General features: G+C 26.8%; 1 protein-coding gene and 1 long non-coding RNA gene across 6 annotated transcripts in view; both read left to right on the forward strand.

Annotated features, from left to right (window-relative positions):
* The first annotated feature begins 1,068 nt into the window (after positions 1 to 1,068).
* Positions 1,069 to 2,652, forward strand: LOC126898907 (uncharacterized). The gene is made up of 2 exons (XR_007702427.1): positions 1,069 to 1,941; positions 2,193 to 2,652. It is a non-coding gene; the product is annotated as an uncharacterized LOC126898907 (long non-coding RNA).
* Positions 2,653 to 2,961: 309 nt separating this feature from the next.
* Positions 2,962 to 16,934, forward strand: part of LOC126898775 (rho-associated protein kinase 1) — a 28,674-nt gene continuing 14,701 nt past the window's right edge. For 2 of the 5 annotated variants that reach the window (XM_050673098.1, XM_050673101.1), the window contains exons 1-12: positions 2,962 to 3,373; positions 5,823 to 5,932; positions 8,719 to 8,800; positions 11,510 to 11,610; positions 11,998 to 12,057; positions 12,554 to 12,689; positions 15,253 to 15,370; positions 15,433 to 15,517; positions 15,813 to 16,111; positions 16,206 to 16,297; positions 16,370 to 16,529; positions 16,613 to 16,658. In XM_050673098.1, the coding sequence (XP_050529055.1) occupies positions 5,825 to 5,932; positions 8,719 to 8,800; positions 11,510 to 11,610; positions 11,998 to 12,057; positions 12,554 to 12,689; positions 15,253 to 15,370; positions 15,433 to 15,517; positions 15,813 to 16,111; positions 16,206 to 16,297; positions 16,370 to 16,529; positions 16,613 to 16,658 (1,287 nt within the window). In that variant the 5' untranslated portion in view covers positions 2,962 to 3,373; positions 5,823 to 5,824. Of the gene's footprint in view, positions 3,374 to 4,010; positions 4,211 to 5,481; positions 5,628 to 5,822; positions 5,933 to 8,718; positions 8,801 to 11,509; positions 11,611 to 11,997; positions 12,058 to 12,553; positions 12,690 to 15,252; positions 15,371 to 15,432; positions 15,518 to 15,812; positions 16,112 to 16,205; positions 16,298 to 16,369; positions 16,530 to 16,612; positions 16,659 to 16,934 lie in introns of those variants that run through there. The other 3 variants (XM_050673099.1, XM_050673103.1, XM_050673100.1) reach the window with 3 other exon arrangements.

The following is a 16,934-nucleotide window of genomic DNA, read 5'->3' on the forward strand; positions in this document are numbered from 1 at the left end:
TCTTTAGACATAAAGGAACAAATTTACGCCCCGCGCTCCTGAAGTTTCGCATAAGAATTTTCCTTCATATGTAAATAGCGGCCACCCTAACATATATATATATATATATATAAAATTACCTAACTAAAAAAATTATTGGTCGATAACAACTTTTGAACCAGAATTTAAAAGATGTTAGTACTTTTATGCCATAGTAGAAGTAGTGCAGTAGAATGTCCAGAGATAAAAATTCACACCACTCAACTCCTCCCGACCTACTATTATTGTCATTTTCTTGTTATTAAGCTAATTAAACATTTGTTTCCAATTAAAGAACTTAATTGATATTATTTTTTAAATAATGAAAAAAGGGTAGAAATAATAATTTTTGTTGAAAATTTTAGAACATAGGATACTTCTAAAAAGAAAAATTAAAATATGTATGTTTTAAACTTTTAACAATATTGTGTTAAACATAATTAATCAATCACTTTGTACAAGTAACAGCAAGGAGTTCAAACCATAGCAGTGTAATTCATTTTAATTCAAGTAATAACCATTATTTTTATTCAAAATATATCCTAATAGCCATAAAAACAATGATAATTGTTAACAATATAATTTGAATTTGAGCAATCTTCAAAAATACCTCGAAAAATCAACTTACTAAATTATTATATGATACTTATCATGGCTGTTCTAAAGATTTTATACTGAAGGTATATGCATCAGAATTTTTTATACTACTCCCTCTAGAATAAATCTCTACCCTCTATTTTTTTATTCATGGGGTTCTATCTAAGTATGTTCCCATGAGCAGTGATATTCTTAGCGGATGGGTAGGATAGCAACAGGGCTTACCTTGTTTTCAGAGCCAGCTTTAGACACGGGACCCATAAAATGTTTTATTTTCAAATAATGACCATAAAAGAAAGAGGCCAAAAATATATGTAATAAATCCAAATTATAATAACCGGGCCTGTCCTAAATTTTAATTCGGCGGATGCGACTACCCATGAGAATACCTATGTCAAACATATATTTTTTTATTTCATCAAAATTGTGTATAAATAATTTTAATGAGAGATCAATTAACTTTCAGAGTACATTTGCTCATCACTATGTAACGAGAAAAAAATAAAACGGTAGCACAGTGGGGTCGCGGCATAGTGGAGACATTGCATAGTAGAGTCCAGTATAGATTTAATCTGACAGTGATTAAAATCACTATCATAAGAAACGCTTCGATGCAAATCTGTAGATAGTGTTTAATTTTAAAAAATTGATGGATAATTGCAAAAGCAACATCAACTTCTATTAAAATAAAATACAAAACCCATAATTATCATACAAAAATAGTATATTTTTCAATATGGTAGCCATTTGCGTATAGAAGATAGATCGTCGGGACAAATTTTTTTTTTTCATTTTGTAGTACATAAAATAAGCTTTAATTTTATATATGTTTAAAGGACGCAGTATTTCCGGAACATTTTCAAAAATTAAGTTGAAAAAGTTATTTTTTGTAAAAAAGTTACTATTTTAAATCCTCCCAGTGAGCAGAATAAGTGTTAGATTTTCAAAAAAAATTATATCAAATGAAAGGGAAATATCTAAGGTTTCAATACAAAAAAATATTATTTTTATTTGTTCATTTTTGAAAAAGTTATGGCAGTTTTAAGTACAAAAAACATCCCGATAAAATGTAATTTTTATCGCAAACATTACATTTTTTTTTAAATTTTCGACAGCCATTTGCACATAGAAGATAAGATGTCGGGACAAATTTTTTTTTTTCATTTGATAGTATATAACATAACCTTTGATTTGATATATGTTTAAAGGACGCAGTATTTCCGGAACATTTTCAAAAGTTCAGTTGAAAAAGATCTATGTTTTTTACAATATTTTAAGTTTTGAACGCCCCCTATATAAGGGGAAATTGTCCAATTTTAATAAAAAGTATGTCAAATGAAAGATGTACTTATAATGTATTTAGAAAAAAAAAATTTGTGCTGATATATACATTTTTCAAAAAGTTATAGCATTTTTAAGTTGAAAATTTAAAATCGAAAATCGAAAATTTTAACACAAAAATAGTGTTTTTTTAACTACGGCAGCCGTTTAAATGTAGAAAAAAAAGTGTCGGGACAAATTTTTTTTTTTCATTTTGTAGTACATAAAATAAGCTTTAATTTGATATATGTTTAAAGGACGCAGTCTTTCCGGAACATTTTCAAAAATTAAGTTGAAAAAATTAATTTTTGTAAAAAAGTTGCCATTTTAAATCCCCCCCAATGAGCAGGTTAAGTGATAGATTTTCAAAAAAATGATATCAAATGAAAGGTAAATATCTAAGGTTTTAGTATAAAAAAAAATTATGTTGATTTGTTGATTTTTCAAAAAGTTATGGAAGTTTTAAGAAAAAAAAGTGAAAAAATTTCGAAAATTAGCGATTTTTAAATTTGTAATTTTTTTGGATATTTCCCCCATTTGCGGGGAACGAGGGAATTTTTTTCAATTTTTAAGGGTAATGTCTTCAACTAGATACGATTTGTGATCTTTTGACGTATTTTTGAAAGAAATCGGTCCAGTGAGAGCTGAGAAAAAGTGGCAACAGACATAAAAAAAAAAAAAAACACATCATAGTAAAATTAATACCTTCTCCGCTTCGCATCGAAGCTAAAAAGTTTAACTATTTAAAATCTGTCAACAAAAATGACCACAGGCGTTAAATTGATGGCAAGTGCTACTGAATTGGAATTTATCTATTTCATTTTAAATAATTTGTCTTAATGACATCTAGTGGTGTTATTAAGTACTGAGCTCATATTGAAGTTAGTCATTGTATGGCGTTAGCAGTTAACTACTGAATCCTTCAAAATGACATGAGGAGTTTTTTTCGTGACCACATATGGTTTCAAAACATTTCTCGGGTAACGCGTATTATGTTATCATTCAAATTTTTTATCACACCGCTTTCCACTTTTCGCACTTTTGACGACAACCACTTCCCATTCTAAGAGCTTAGTCCTTTTTAAATGGAATTTCTTCATTAATTAAAAAAAAAAAAAAAGTGTTGATGATTTTTTTAAATTTTTTTGCTTAAATATAATTTTTAGTTGTTTTATAGCACAATTTCTTTGTTATAAAATACACTTATGTGGGACCAATACAAATTGTTAATACGGCGCGTTCATCTTTAACTTTGACAAAAAAATTGAACATTGGATATGCCATTTATGCTAGTTAAAGAATTTCAATTGTTTTTATTAAAAATACGTTATGTACTCTTCAGAGTACATTTTCTCCATAGCTGACTTGGAATATTAACTTCATCTAATTACCATCATAGTTAGTAGTTAACATTTTGTTTAGAAGACTATACTTTAAGGTATGTGTTTACGATTTTTTCAATTTTTTTTAGCTTCTAAAGCTGTTATGTACAAAAAATGTTTTTATGAAGTTTAAACTTCATGTATACTGCATTATTGAACTTAAAATTATTAAAATTTGTTCATTAGTCAATCTGTCTTCAAAAATGTATAATAGTATATATTTTTTAAATTGATGACCCTCTACTTATATTTTGATCAATAATTTTATATCTTGTTGATAACACTGATTAATATATATTTTGTGACATAGATAAAACTATAATTCTAAACCATTTTCCTGTGCTGATTTAAAATTGATCATAAGAATGTTTCTATTACGTTTAGTTTTTAAGATATTTCTTATTATTGTGTTTTGTTAAAGTTATGTCAAAACAGTTTAAATTTTAATCGAATACTAATATTTATTAGCTATATTATAAAAATATAGTAGTATACAGAGTGATCTGTTTATTATAAACTACTCCATTACAAGCTAAATAAATACTATATTGAAATAATAATTTTGATTTCTTTTAGTTCTTAATTTATCAACTATTAATTACTTTTTAAGATCACATCTTATAATGTATAGGGGTGTTAACTTAATTTTTTAAATGGTAACATACATATTTATTAACTTATAAAATAGACAATTTTCTATTTAAAAAAATTACTGATCGTTAACAATTTTTGAACCCGTACTTCAGATGTTATTCTCATTTCTATATCTAGGTGGGACAAATAGTACAGCCAGGAAATTACAAGTGATAAAAATAGAAACAGCTACTCCTCACCTCCTGTCATAACTTAAAATTGTTGAATACTTCTGAATACAGGTTCAAAAGTTGTTATCGGTCAGTAATTTTTTATATTCTTAATCTAATTAATTCTTAATTAGATTATTTCTTATTTTATAAGCTATTAAAATATGTTTGTTACCATATAAATTTCACTAAAAATAAGGTTGAAATTCCTTTGAGTTATGAAAAATTATTACAAAAAGTAATTATTAGCTGATAATCAAAAACTATATGTAACTAAAAGAAATCAAAAATTATTTTTCCATTATTGTAAACATTTTGTGAGTAATCAAGTGGTTAATGGAAAACCAATCACCTAGTATGCTTTAGTTTATTAAACATAATATTTTTGAGAATTTTCTTTATTAGTCTACTACAATCTAATTTTATATAAAACAAATAACTTATAATAGTTTTACAATTGAATACTTTAATTATAATTTTATTTTAAATGTTCAAGTTGTATTTCCTCCGTATTTCAAAATTTACTACTCATAGAAAATAGCACAAATATCAACTCTTTTTTTTTTTTTTAAATTAATTTTAATACATTTTATTAAAAATTGAAAATAAATATATTAATATATCAAATTATTTGTCTTATGATAAAAAATAAAAAAAATATCGCTTATACTACTATATTTTTATAAATAGTAATATATATTTTAATTTATTTAAAATTTAAGCTGTAACATAGATTTAGCATAACAAAAATAATACTTATTATATTTTTTTGTGGCTAGCTTTAAGGCATAAATTTTGTAATAGTGTAATAATGATAACATTTTCCCTAAAATATGTATCTGCTATTTTTTTAGTAATTTTTGTAGCTTTTTGAATTAATCTTTTAAAATTTTTTTTTATTTTTAAATTAATATTTAAAATTTTAATTTTAAACAATTTGAATGTTTATTTTCAATAACATTTATTATATTACTTGAAATATAGTACAGCGAACATATGAATCTATAAATATTCTATACCATGTCTTATAAATGAAGTATTGTATAAAGAAATCATTAATATTATGAATTAATTTTAAATAAATTGGCAATAAATCGTCAGCATTAAAAATAATCTAAAGTAATTAATTTAAATTTAAGCACAAAAAGAAATTTTTTGTTTTGTCTGTGTATTTATATTTATGTACAAATATAAATAACATGTAAATTTTTTACAAATAATACAAGTGTGTTTATATTTTGTAATTGAGTTGTATTCCAGACAAATGGCTTGTCAATGGATAAGTCCTTATTCTAGAGATATTTTTAAAATAAAACATTTTTTATGAAATTTTTATATATTTAAATCTATTGAAATTATAGATTTTTTACAAAAAACAGACATCAAATATTACTAATGGGCATTTGAACCAATATTTTAAAGTTTAGTATTTTAAAACATGGATTGGATGTGAAGTGTGGATGCTACTATTTTCATAGTTAGTCATTTTCCATTGTGTAATGTAAATGTATGTTAATTATAGTTATTTTATAAAAGTAATATTTAAGTATTTAATAAAACATACTGTATAACATAAGTATATGAGTAGAGTAGAGTTTGTCATTTCTTATTTTAAATAACTGATAATAAGTTATAGGAAATACAATTAATTAAATTATATAAGCAATTTTAGCTCACCTCTAATAACTTAACTAAACTACAGGAATGAAAGAAATGGAGTCAATCAAAGAAGATGATAGGAGGCGAAGGTTACAAATTCTTGAAAATAAATTAAGGGATCCAAGAAGCATTTCTAATGTAGATTCTTTACTGGTGAGAAATTATTATAATTATAAATTATAATGTGAACTTATAATACATAAATGTATAATTATGATATTAATATAAATTGAAGTATTCCCTTAATTTAATATTACTAAATAGCTTGAAAATAAAAAGGTTCTAACGCAATTTTTTTGAACAAACATTTTTTTTCTAGAAATACATTAAAAAATTGAAAAAATATACATATTTTGAGTCCTAAATGAAGTTGTTTTATTCATTATACAGAGAGTTTACTTATATTAAAAATTAGAAGTTATAAATAGCTGTATGATCATTTTATTTTTAAAACCGATCTACTGAACAATTATCTATTTTACATTAAAATTTTTATTCTTAATTGATGACTTTAAGATAAAAATTCTTTATTTATAAAATTTAAAACAAAACATTTTTTGTAAAAAAGCAAAAATATTTAGTATTTATGAATATAAAATATTTTAAGTCTAATGCCACAGAACAACCCAAAAGAAAACTTAAAGCTTGATTAAAAATGGTTTACCATACCTTAAAATAAATAGATTTGACAGAAAACATATATTTCCCTTATTTTTAAGTTCTATATGGTTTGTGGTAACTTTTTAAAATAGAAGAAACATAGGGGGAATAGAAAATCTGGAGGTGGAAATTGAAAAGGGAAAATGAAAAAGATTTTGTAAAGACGATAAAAGAGAGGACGGTGTGGAATGTCGAGGGAAATATAAATGATGTGTTGAATAGATTTGATAGTAGTGTAAAGAATATTGCAAAGGAGATTGTTGGTAAGAGTAGGACTAGAATGCCAGGAAACAAGGAAACCTGGTGGTGGGATGAGGACGTTCAAAAAATCATAGAAAGTAAGAAAAATCAATTCAAAATATGGCAGAAGAGCAAAAGGAGAGAAGACTGGGATGGAGTATAAACGCTTGTGCAAAGAAGCCAAGTGTGCAGTAAGTAAAGTGAAGTTAAGGAGGTATGATAAGTTATATGATAGGCTAGGAACAAAGAAATGCAAGAAAGAAATCTATAGATAAAGATAAGAGAGAAAAGGTCTAAAGATTATCATTATATAAGATGTATAAAAAATGTTGATAATAAAGTACTCTCGAGTAATAATGATGTGAAAAAAAGGTGGAAAGAGTATTTTGAAAAATTATTGAATGAGGAGTACCCAAAAGAGACATTAGAGGATATTATGTAGAATGACTGGTAGTGAGAATTAATGAGAGGTATGGAAGGCAGTGGCATCAATGAAAAAGAATAAAGCAGTAGGACCAGATGAAGTGCCAGTAGATGTATGGAAAATATTAGGCCGTGTTGGCATAAGGTGGTGAAGAAACTTTTAAATAAAATCTTATTAGAAGGAAAATACCAAATGAATGGAGGAATAGTATTGTGGTACCGATATTTAAAGGTAAAGGAGGCATACAGGAGTGTGGAAATTATAGAGGCATAAAAATTATGAGTCATAGTATGAAAATTTGGGAAAAGGTAAGGGAATAAGAAATAAGATATCGGTATCTAAAAACCAGTTTGGATTTATGCCTGGTAAGTCAACAATGAAGCCAGTATTTTGTGTGAGGCAAATAATAGAAAAGTTTAAGAAAAAGAAGAAAAAGCTGTGTATGGTATTTATAAATTTGGAGAAAGCGTATGACAGAGTACTGTGAGAGGTTTTAAAATGGGCATTAATGAGAAGTTAGTTGCCTAGAAAGTAGAGCAGAGAATGAGTGTAGCAGAGATTTGAATGCTTAGATGGATGAGTGGAATGACTAGAGAAGAAAGGATAAGGAACGAGCATATAAGAGGGAGTATAGGTGCAGCGTCGATTGTGGATAAGATGAGAGAAAATAAACTTAGATGGTTTGGTCATGTTATGAGGATAGAAGAATCGGAAGCTGTAAGAAACAGTTATAGAAATGAATGTTGAAGGAAGAAGAGGTAGAGGAAGACCAAAAAAGAGATATAGAGATGCTATTGAATGCGATTTGAGGACAGCTGATGTGAGCGTAGATAATGTGGGAGATTGTGTCAAGTGTAAGTTTAGGATAAGGGTGGCCGACCCCAAGTAGTTGGGATTAAGGGGAAGAAATGAAGAAAGAAGAAGAAGATTTGAAATATACTTATAAGGGTTTTATGCGAGGCGAGAGTAGTCTCCTTTTAACTGTCTATGATAATGAGTAAAATTCCTTATCCTTTTTAATGCTAAACTATAAAAAATAAATATTTAGATTACATTATAATATATTTAAATGTTATAAAAAATTAAAGAAACATATTAATTAATTTTATGTTTCTTTAATTTTTTTAAAATTTATTTAAATGATAATATAAATTTCTTAAATTGAATTTTCCAAAAAAAATGATATTGCCAGAATATTTTACGAATTTAAGAAATTAAAACATACCTCCATGAGTTGTTGATTTTTGCATCCCATAATTTAAATTTCTTTAAAAACTAACATTACACATTATAAAATTTTGTTGGTATTACAAAAGTGTATATTCAAGAAGTTATTTGGTACATGTTTTCACAGAAAATATGAGAGGAAAAATCGATAGAAAGATTAGAAAAAGCTATGTCAAGGAAAATAATTACATCAAATATTGCATCTAAAATGTCCTGTATTTCTGTTTTTATTTCTTCTGTTTTTTAAGAAGAGTAGAAATGTTATTTAACTTTCATTACATAATTTCAGTTTAAAAATATAATTTTTATGTTAAAGTTTACTTTCTTGTAAATTAAAATTTTAACTTAAAAAAAAGTAATTATTTAATATTATTATTAATTTGTTAAGGATACAGTACAAGCATTAGTTGCTGATTGTGAAAATCCTGCTGTAAAACGAATGAAAAATGTTGAAGCTTACATACATAGATGTAAGTAATACTATAAAATTTATAAAATATTTAAATAATGAATGCTTAATAATATGGTCATAATATATATTTGAATGTAATTTTATCGTTTTATTTAACATTCTGTGACTAAACATCACAGTCGTATACAAAAAAACACTTCTGGTTTCAGTTTTTTAAAATAAAAAAAAATATATATATATATATATATATGTATTTGAAATTTAATAATTTGTTATTTTTTCAATTAATGCATTATTGTAGATGATTACAGAATAATCAATAATCAAGTTCTATCCCTTCTATTGTTCCTTTTAANAGAATAATCAATAATTAAGTTCTATCCCTTCTATTGTTCCTTTTAATTTTTATAATTTGGTAGAAACATATATTTTAATACTTTATGTAATAGACAATTATCCAATTAATCAGTTATCTTATTTACCAATGATTTTCTTAATTAGCTTATAATCTATAGGATTAACTATAGCTAGTTGAATATGATGTCATTATAAACTATCATTGATATCTTTATAAGATCTAAATGATAAAAGATGGGCCTTTAAAAAATATTTAGTAATTGAACAATTGAGATTTATATAGGATTATCAGTTTAACAGTTAGTAACTACTTTTTAAAATTGTCCACTGTTACTTATAGGGGTATCCACTTTATTTGTTTAATAGACAACATATAAATTTAACTAGCTTATAAAATAGAAAATGACTATTCAATAATGACTTTTAGACCAGTACTTTGAAAGTTATTAACACTTGTATACCAAGGCAGAAAGTGGAATGTGGTGAAAAAATCTAATGATAAAAATAGCCGCAACCATGCTTTACCACTAATCTTTATTTTAAAATGGTAATACCTTGAAGTTATCGACCAGTCATTTTCTTATTGTACTTATTTTGTGAATAATTGAATTGTTTATGATAAACTTTTTATTTGACCAAAAGTCAAAAAAAAAAAAATTCACAATACGAATTTTAATTTGTAGGTAATTAAGTGTATTATGATAAAAAAATAATATACTTATATTTTTACAGAGTGATTGATTAACTGTGTTTAACTCTATTAACTATATTGATTTATTAATTATTCAAACAATATCTTTAAAAGTATAAAACATATAACTTTTTTTTAGTAGTTTTTTAGTTTTAGTTTTAGTTATTATCGAGGTGGACATAATGCCCATGCACTCAGACTTGTTGGTCCATTGTGCACACCGCATACCGAATTGTCTTGATTCGGTTTACCCACCTAAGTGTTATCACCAAAGTGTTAATACATTACCAACCATAAGTCACCTCTAAAAATGACCAAAGAGTCCTGCCTTTCTGGCGAAATTAAGTATCTCTCTGGGTTTTAGGTTTTTAATATCTTCTTTTTCAGGAAAAGGTTTATTCAAGTAGTTTGATCTTAGTGTGGACAAGGCTTCATATTCGCACATGATGTGAAATGAGTCTTCCTCTTCTACTCCACACTTCCTGCACAATTGTGATTCCGATACCCCCATTGCGTTAAGATGTTTAAGCAGGTGACCATGTCCTGTCAGTAGACCAGTCAGGGTGCTTATTTGATGTCTAGTCATGCTATTAAGATCACCCAGCAATAAACCAGGGGTCTTGATAAACATTTTAGATTGTCTAGGTACTACCAAGTACTTCCAGATTTTCCTGTGTTGTTCTCTGCACCAATTCTTGGGTAACGCTTTGAGCGATTGCTCAGTGAGTCCTACCACTGGTTCTGGTCCAACATAGGTGTTCTCTGCTCCTTTCCTGGCTAGAAAGTCAGCATTCTCATTTCCAGTGACACCGTTGTGTCCTGGTACCCACGCTAGTGTAACTTTGTTGAACCTCGATAGTGATTCTAAAGTTTCCCTGCATTCGAGGACCAGCTTTGAATTCACCTGATCGTTACAGAGTGCTTTCAAAGCCGCTTGACTATCACTTAAGATAGTTATCTTCCTATTTTTGNACTATCACTTAAGATAGTTATCTCTCTATTTTTGTATACCAGCAGGTTCTGAGCCCCTACCAGTATCGCCATCACCTCTGCTTGGAAAACAGGGTGTTGTGCCCAATGACATACTGACATTTATTCGTGGCTTTAAGCCCCAAATTCCAGCACCTACCTTTCCTGATTNTCAGCACCTACGTTTCCTGATTTTTTGGATCCATCTGTATATATAACAAATCCTCCTTTTTCAGTCAGGTGGTTAATATTCCATTCTCTACGTGTAGTGATCTCCACATTGTAGGGAATGTTATTCTTAAGAACCAGTTTGATATAGTCCAAAGAGTACTCTAAAAAGCCCTGGTCTATCTCTTTTAGTATTTTACCATGTTCTGTTGTATCACTCTCCAAAGTCCACATACCTAAGTTGTGGAATCTTAGTGCTGTAGCTTTGGCGTGAGCTTTCACCTCTAGATGCAGAGGAGGCAATCCAATTAGTGCCTCTAATGCGACCGTTGGTGTAGTTCTTAATGCTCCAGTGATGGCAATAGCAGCCATTCTCTGTATGCGACTAAGTTCTTTCCTAGCTGTAATGAGTGCTGTTCTGGTCCACCAGACCNGCCATTTTTTAGTAGTTAATAGTACCTATGTTTTATAATTAAAAAGAAAAAAGAAATTAATCATATCCCCCACTCATCATTCTTTTATAATAATTTAAATAATAATAATAATATTATTATTATTTCTGATTGATAAATGTTTTTTTAGATGATAAGTTTGCATCAGATATTTGTCAACTACGAATGAAACCGGATGATTTTAATCTCATTAAGGTTATTGGACGAGGTGCATTTGGGGAAGTTCAATTGGTATGTCAGCATGAATTTACAAAGATGTATACAATTTTATAAGAATTAAAATATTGGGCTCTTTAAAAAATGTCTTATAAACTGAAATATTTATTTGAATTAGTCAATGCTAAAAACAAATAAATGTATAAAATTGAAGACAATAGTCATTATTGTTAAAACTGTCATAGTTTTATCTCAAATTTTTCTAGGTTGTAACCATTAATTTCCACATTTATATTGACTAATTATAAAAATTTATTTGTATGAAATATTTTTGTTTCCTTGTAATTTGAGTTGTTGGCTCAACTAAATTTTTTAAGATAATTTATCAAAAATCAAATTTATTTAGTTACATATATATTAAAATTAATTATATAATTGATATTTAATATTATATAATTTTAGGTTCGCCATAAATCAAATAAAAAAGTTTATGCCATGAAACTGTTGAGTAAATTTGAAATGGTATGTATTGTATTTTATCTAAATATATGTATATTTTATTTCAAAACTAGTTATTGAAGTCTCTTGGTGATGGACAACCCCATTCCAAAATATATGAAGTCAATAAACTTTCTTTTTGAAATGGTTTCTATACCATAAGCCTAAATAGGCTGTAAAAATAATTTAGAAAAATGTATTTTTTTTCAACTGTATGGTGAATTAATACCAGCCAATGAATATCTTGGATTAATGTATCTTATCCAAATAATAAATACAGTGGTTTTAAGTTTGTCTTTTGTATTAGTTATTATAGCCTTTGTTTCTATTGTTTCTAAATTGGCTAATGGTAACTCATCTGACTATTAATAGTTACAGGCAGAGTTTGGCAGCATTTGAAATGTCTGCTATGTTATTATATTTTTCTTTCTTAATATTAATTTTTATAGTTTTAAATATAGTTTAAATATATAATTTATAGGTAATAAGTAATAATTTTGGGTTAATATTTTTATTTCAGATAAAACGATCAGATTCTGCATTTTTTTGGGAAGAACGAGACATAATGGCACATGCTAATTCTGAGTGGATTGTTCAATTACATTTTGCATTTCAAGATCATAAATATTTATATATGGTGATGGATTATATGCCAGGTATATTTGTTAAATTAGTTAAGTGCTATCTTTCTGTACATAATGCAAACCTACATTTGATATAAAAACTTCAAAAATTTATTAAATATCAACTTAATTTTAATTAGAGTTGTTTATATAATATTTTTTCTCTTATTCTGTTATTTGTTTTTAAAATAAATGTTTTAATAATATAAAAATTGTTGAGAAAAAAAATGTAAAATATTGTGAGGATTAATTATAGTATTAAAAGTTCTTAATAGATGTGTTTCTTGTATGTATAAAGTGTCTTATAAGTGAATTCTATTTAGCAACTACTTAATATTTTGTATATACATTGTTTATGATTGTCATATTTACAGACTTGAGTTATAAAAATCTTAAAAGTATACTTTTTACTTAATAAAAATTTTAAATAATTTTTTTACAAAAACATAATAAATCTTGATTAATTTAAAGTATAATGTAAACAAAATGTTAGTTACTACTATTTTTTCTAAAAAAATATTAATTATTAAATGGTATTTTGATACTATTTAAATAAAGTTTTTCTTTATTTAATTAGATGGAAATTGCTGACTTTCAAGTATTACTATTTTTTCTTGCTTATTTATCTCAAGCATAGTTTTTAAGAGAAGATGTTAAAATAGAATAATAATAACTTGAAAGCATTTTAATAATTAAAAAGATGATTGTAAAATATTGTTTAATTTAAAATTGAAATATCTGAATATTTTGAGTCATTATAAATATATACGAAGTATGTTCAGAACGTGACAGGAATTTTTAAATTTAGTGGGTTTAGAGAATCTGATTATCAAATTTTTTTTTCAATGTTTGTACACGTGTCCTTGAAGTATGAGAAAATTTTCAGCTGGATTCATTTTTTACTTTGTCAATGGTAACAAAGTGTGTGAAATGTCTGCCATGAGTAAAACAAGAGTTTACAAGTAATAAAAGTGTTTAAAAAATGAGTGTGAAGACATTGAAGATGATGAACGTCACAGCACTTCAACAACTTATGAAAACGTGAAAGAAATGGTTATGAATGATCGGCGAATCACAATTCAGAGCAGTAGCTGATAATGTTGGAATATTGATTAGCTCATGCCTTAAAATTTTTTCACGAATGAAACGTATTGCAGCAAAAATTGTTCCGAAATTATTGAATTTTGAACAAAAACAGCAGCAAATGGAAGCTGTTTAGGAGTCACTTAATGAAGTCAACAATAATGCAGAATTACTGAAACGTGTTATAACAGGTTACTAAACTTGGGTTTATGTATACAACGTCGAAACTAATACTCAAATGTCCCAGAAGAACTGTTCTTCAATTTTAATAGCATAGTACATCATGAATTCTTGACACAAAGTCAAACAGTCAATAGAGAGTACTACTTACAAGTTTAACCCCATTTGAGTGTAGCAATCTGAAAAAAACTCCCGGATTTGTGACAAAACAATTTATGCCTCTTGCACCACGATAATGCACCTGCTTTCACTTCAATGCTTGTTCTTGAATATTTGGCCAAAAACAATATTTTAATGATGCCCCAGCCTCCATATTCGCTATACATTATATGACTTTCTATAGTTTATATGGTTTCATATGACTTTTCTATTTCCAAAAATAAAAATAACTTTAAAATCATAGATGACATTAAAAGCACATCACTGAAGGAGTTAAAAGCTATCCCAAAGATGGAATTTGAGAATTGTTTTGAGGATTAGAAAAAGCGTTGGCACAAGTGCATAATATGTAATGGAGATTTTTTTGAAGGCGACAAGATTAATGTAGACGAATAAATAAATATTTTTTTAAAAAACGAAAATTCCGGTTATTTTCTAAACATACCTCGTAATTGAGTATCATACAGAAAGTAAGGTTACAACATTTATGAAAAATTTAATAATGCATATATTTAAACAAAATTTAAAGAATATATTAATTTATTTTTCAACGTATCATCATTTAGTTTGAAACATTTTTTAGCTTGGGTATCAAGTTTTGTACTGAATAAATCTACTGTCATCCATACAAGCAGTGTGAGTTTTTGCTTATTTTGTTGTCATAAAATAAGTTTTAATTGGCCAATGATATTAAGATCTTGTACAATAAATTTAGGGAAAAGTGCGAAATGAGTGCCAATGTGACTCTCACAGACCTTCATGAATATTTTCCAAAAATTCGAAGTCTTAGTATAATTGTATCAGAAAAATTTGACGACAAAATATTGTGTGCGAGACCCCAAAACACTTGTCTTTTGCAGAAACTCTTATGCTATTTGGAAGGAATAATGTAAGTCACTCACCTTATCCCCCAATTAGGCAACATCCAATATTCATCAAATCAAAGGAGTTTTTTGGTGGGTAATGTTTTGTCAACTACAAGAAGGTCTAAAAACAAGTGGTAGATGTAGTCAAAATTAGATTAAAATATTCTTTAAATATTCTGTGAATTTCAATTAAATATTTGCATTATTCAATTTTTCATAAACATTGTAACCTTACTTACCTCACAATACTTACATAATAAAATACTTTTTTTATATGAATTTTATTCCTCTATTTCATCTTTTGGTAGGAGGCGATCTTGTAAATTTGATGTCCAACTATGATGTTCCTGAAAAATGGGCTAAATTTTATTGTGCAGAAGTAGTACTAGCATTAGATGCAATTCACTCCATGGGATTTGTTCATAGGTTGAGTAGATATTATCATCAAAATTGTTTAAAACTAAAATTTATATTCATTGTAATTGTAGAGATGTTAAACCAGATAACATGTTATTAGACAAATTTGGCCATCTAAAATTAGCTGACTTTGGAACTTGTATGAGAATGGGAGTGGTAAGAATATTAGTTATAAATGTATAAAATATTTAAATAATATCTAATGTTTGCAAGCTAATTGACCTAAACCTAAGCAGCTTTTTACCAAAAATATTCAATTTCTTTTGATTTGAATTTTCTATGAGTCATTTTTATGTTTTAATAAAATAATCTTTAAAGTATTGTTTATGTTACATTAATCTGCAAACAATTAGTATAATAAAATTGCATTACTAACTATAAAAACCTAATTTCCATCAGTGTTTTCTGATATTTTATAATTTTTCAAACCTAAATTATTTTAAACTTGAAGGATGGAATGGTTAGATCAGACACAGCTGTAGGTACACCTGATTACATTTCTCCTGAAGTTTTAGAATCTCAAGGAGGAACTGGAACTGGCGAGCATGGTGTTTACGGAAGAGAATGTGATTGGTGGTCTGTTGGTGTTTTTGTTTATGAAATGTTGATTGGAGATACACCTTTTTATGCCGATTCTTTAGTTGGGACATACAGTAAAATAATGGACCATAAAAATTCTTTAAGCTTTCCTTCGGACATTGAAATTTCTCAAAATGCAAAATCTTTAATTTGTGCTTTTCTTACTAATAGGTAAACATTTATAATTTAATACTAATAGCTATATTATTACTTAATATTGGCTCTATTTTAGTAATATTTTAAATTAATCATAATTTATGTTTAGAAAAAAGCGATTAGGAAGAAATGGAATTGAAGAAATAAAAGAACACCCATTTTTTCAAAATGATCAATGGACATTTGATAATTTGAGAGATTGTAATAAAGAAATATATAGTTTTTTAATTTTAGTCATGGTTGTTTTCGTTAAAAAAAAAATATGAATTTTAGGTGTACCCCCTGTTGTTCCTGAATTAAATGGTGATGACGATACTAGTAATTTTGATGATGTCGAAAAAGATGATGGACCCGAAGAAAACTTTCCAATTCCTAAAGCATTTGCAGGAAATCATTTACCTTTTGTTGGATTTACATATTCTAGAGACTACCAGTAATTTTAATGATTTATTTAATAACTTTGCTGTAATTTTATAAAAAAAAAAATAGTATTAATTAATATAATTGTTTTTTTAGACTTTTAGGAATCAATGCTATAAATGGGGAATGTTTACACGATACTGTAAGTATATTTTATTGATTAATTACTTTATGTTATTGACAGTCTCAAAATTAAATTTATATTTTTCAAATTAAAGTTAGTAAAAAGCTTGAGCAATGTTATTTTTATGGGCATTATTTTTAAATACTGACAAGTAATTTTTAGTATAAATAATTGGTTGCCTTAAAAAATAGCCATAACATTTTACTTAATTTTTAATAGTCCATAAAAAATAAAAATCTTAGCTCTTATATTTTTTTTTCTGTGCTTCATACTAACATATTTTTCTATTTTATT

The sequence above is a fragment of the Daktulosphaira vitifoliae genome, unplaced genomic scaffold (genome assembly GCF_025091365.1).
Source record: "Daktulosphaira vitifoliae isolate Bord-2020 unplaced genomic scaffold, ASM2509136v1 Scaffold_2, whole genome shotgun sequence".
Lineage (NCBI taxonomy): Eukaryota > Metazoa > Arthropoda > Insecta > Hemiptera > Phylloxeridae > Daktulosphaira > Daktulosphaira vitifoliae.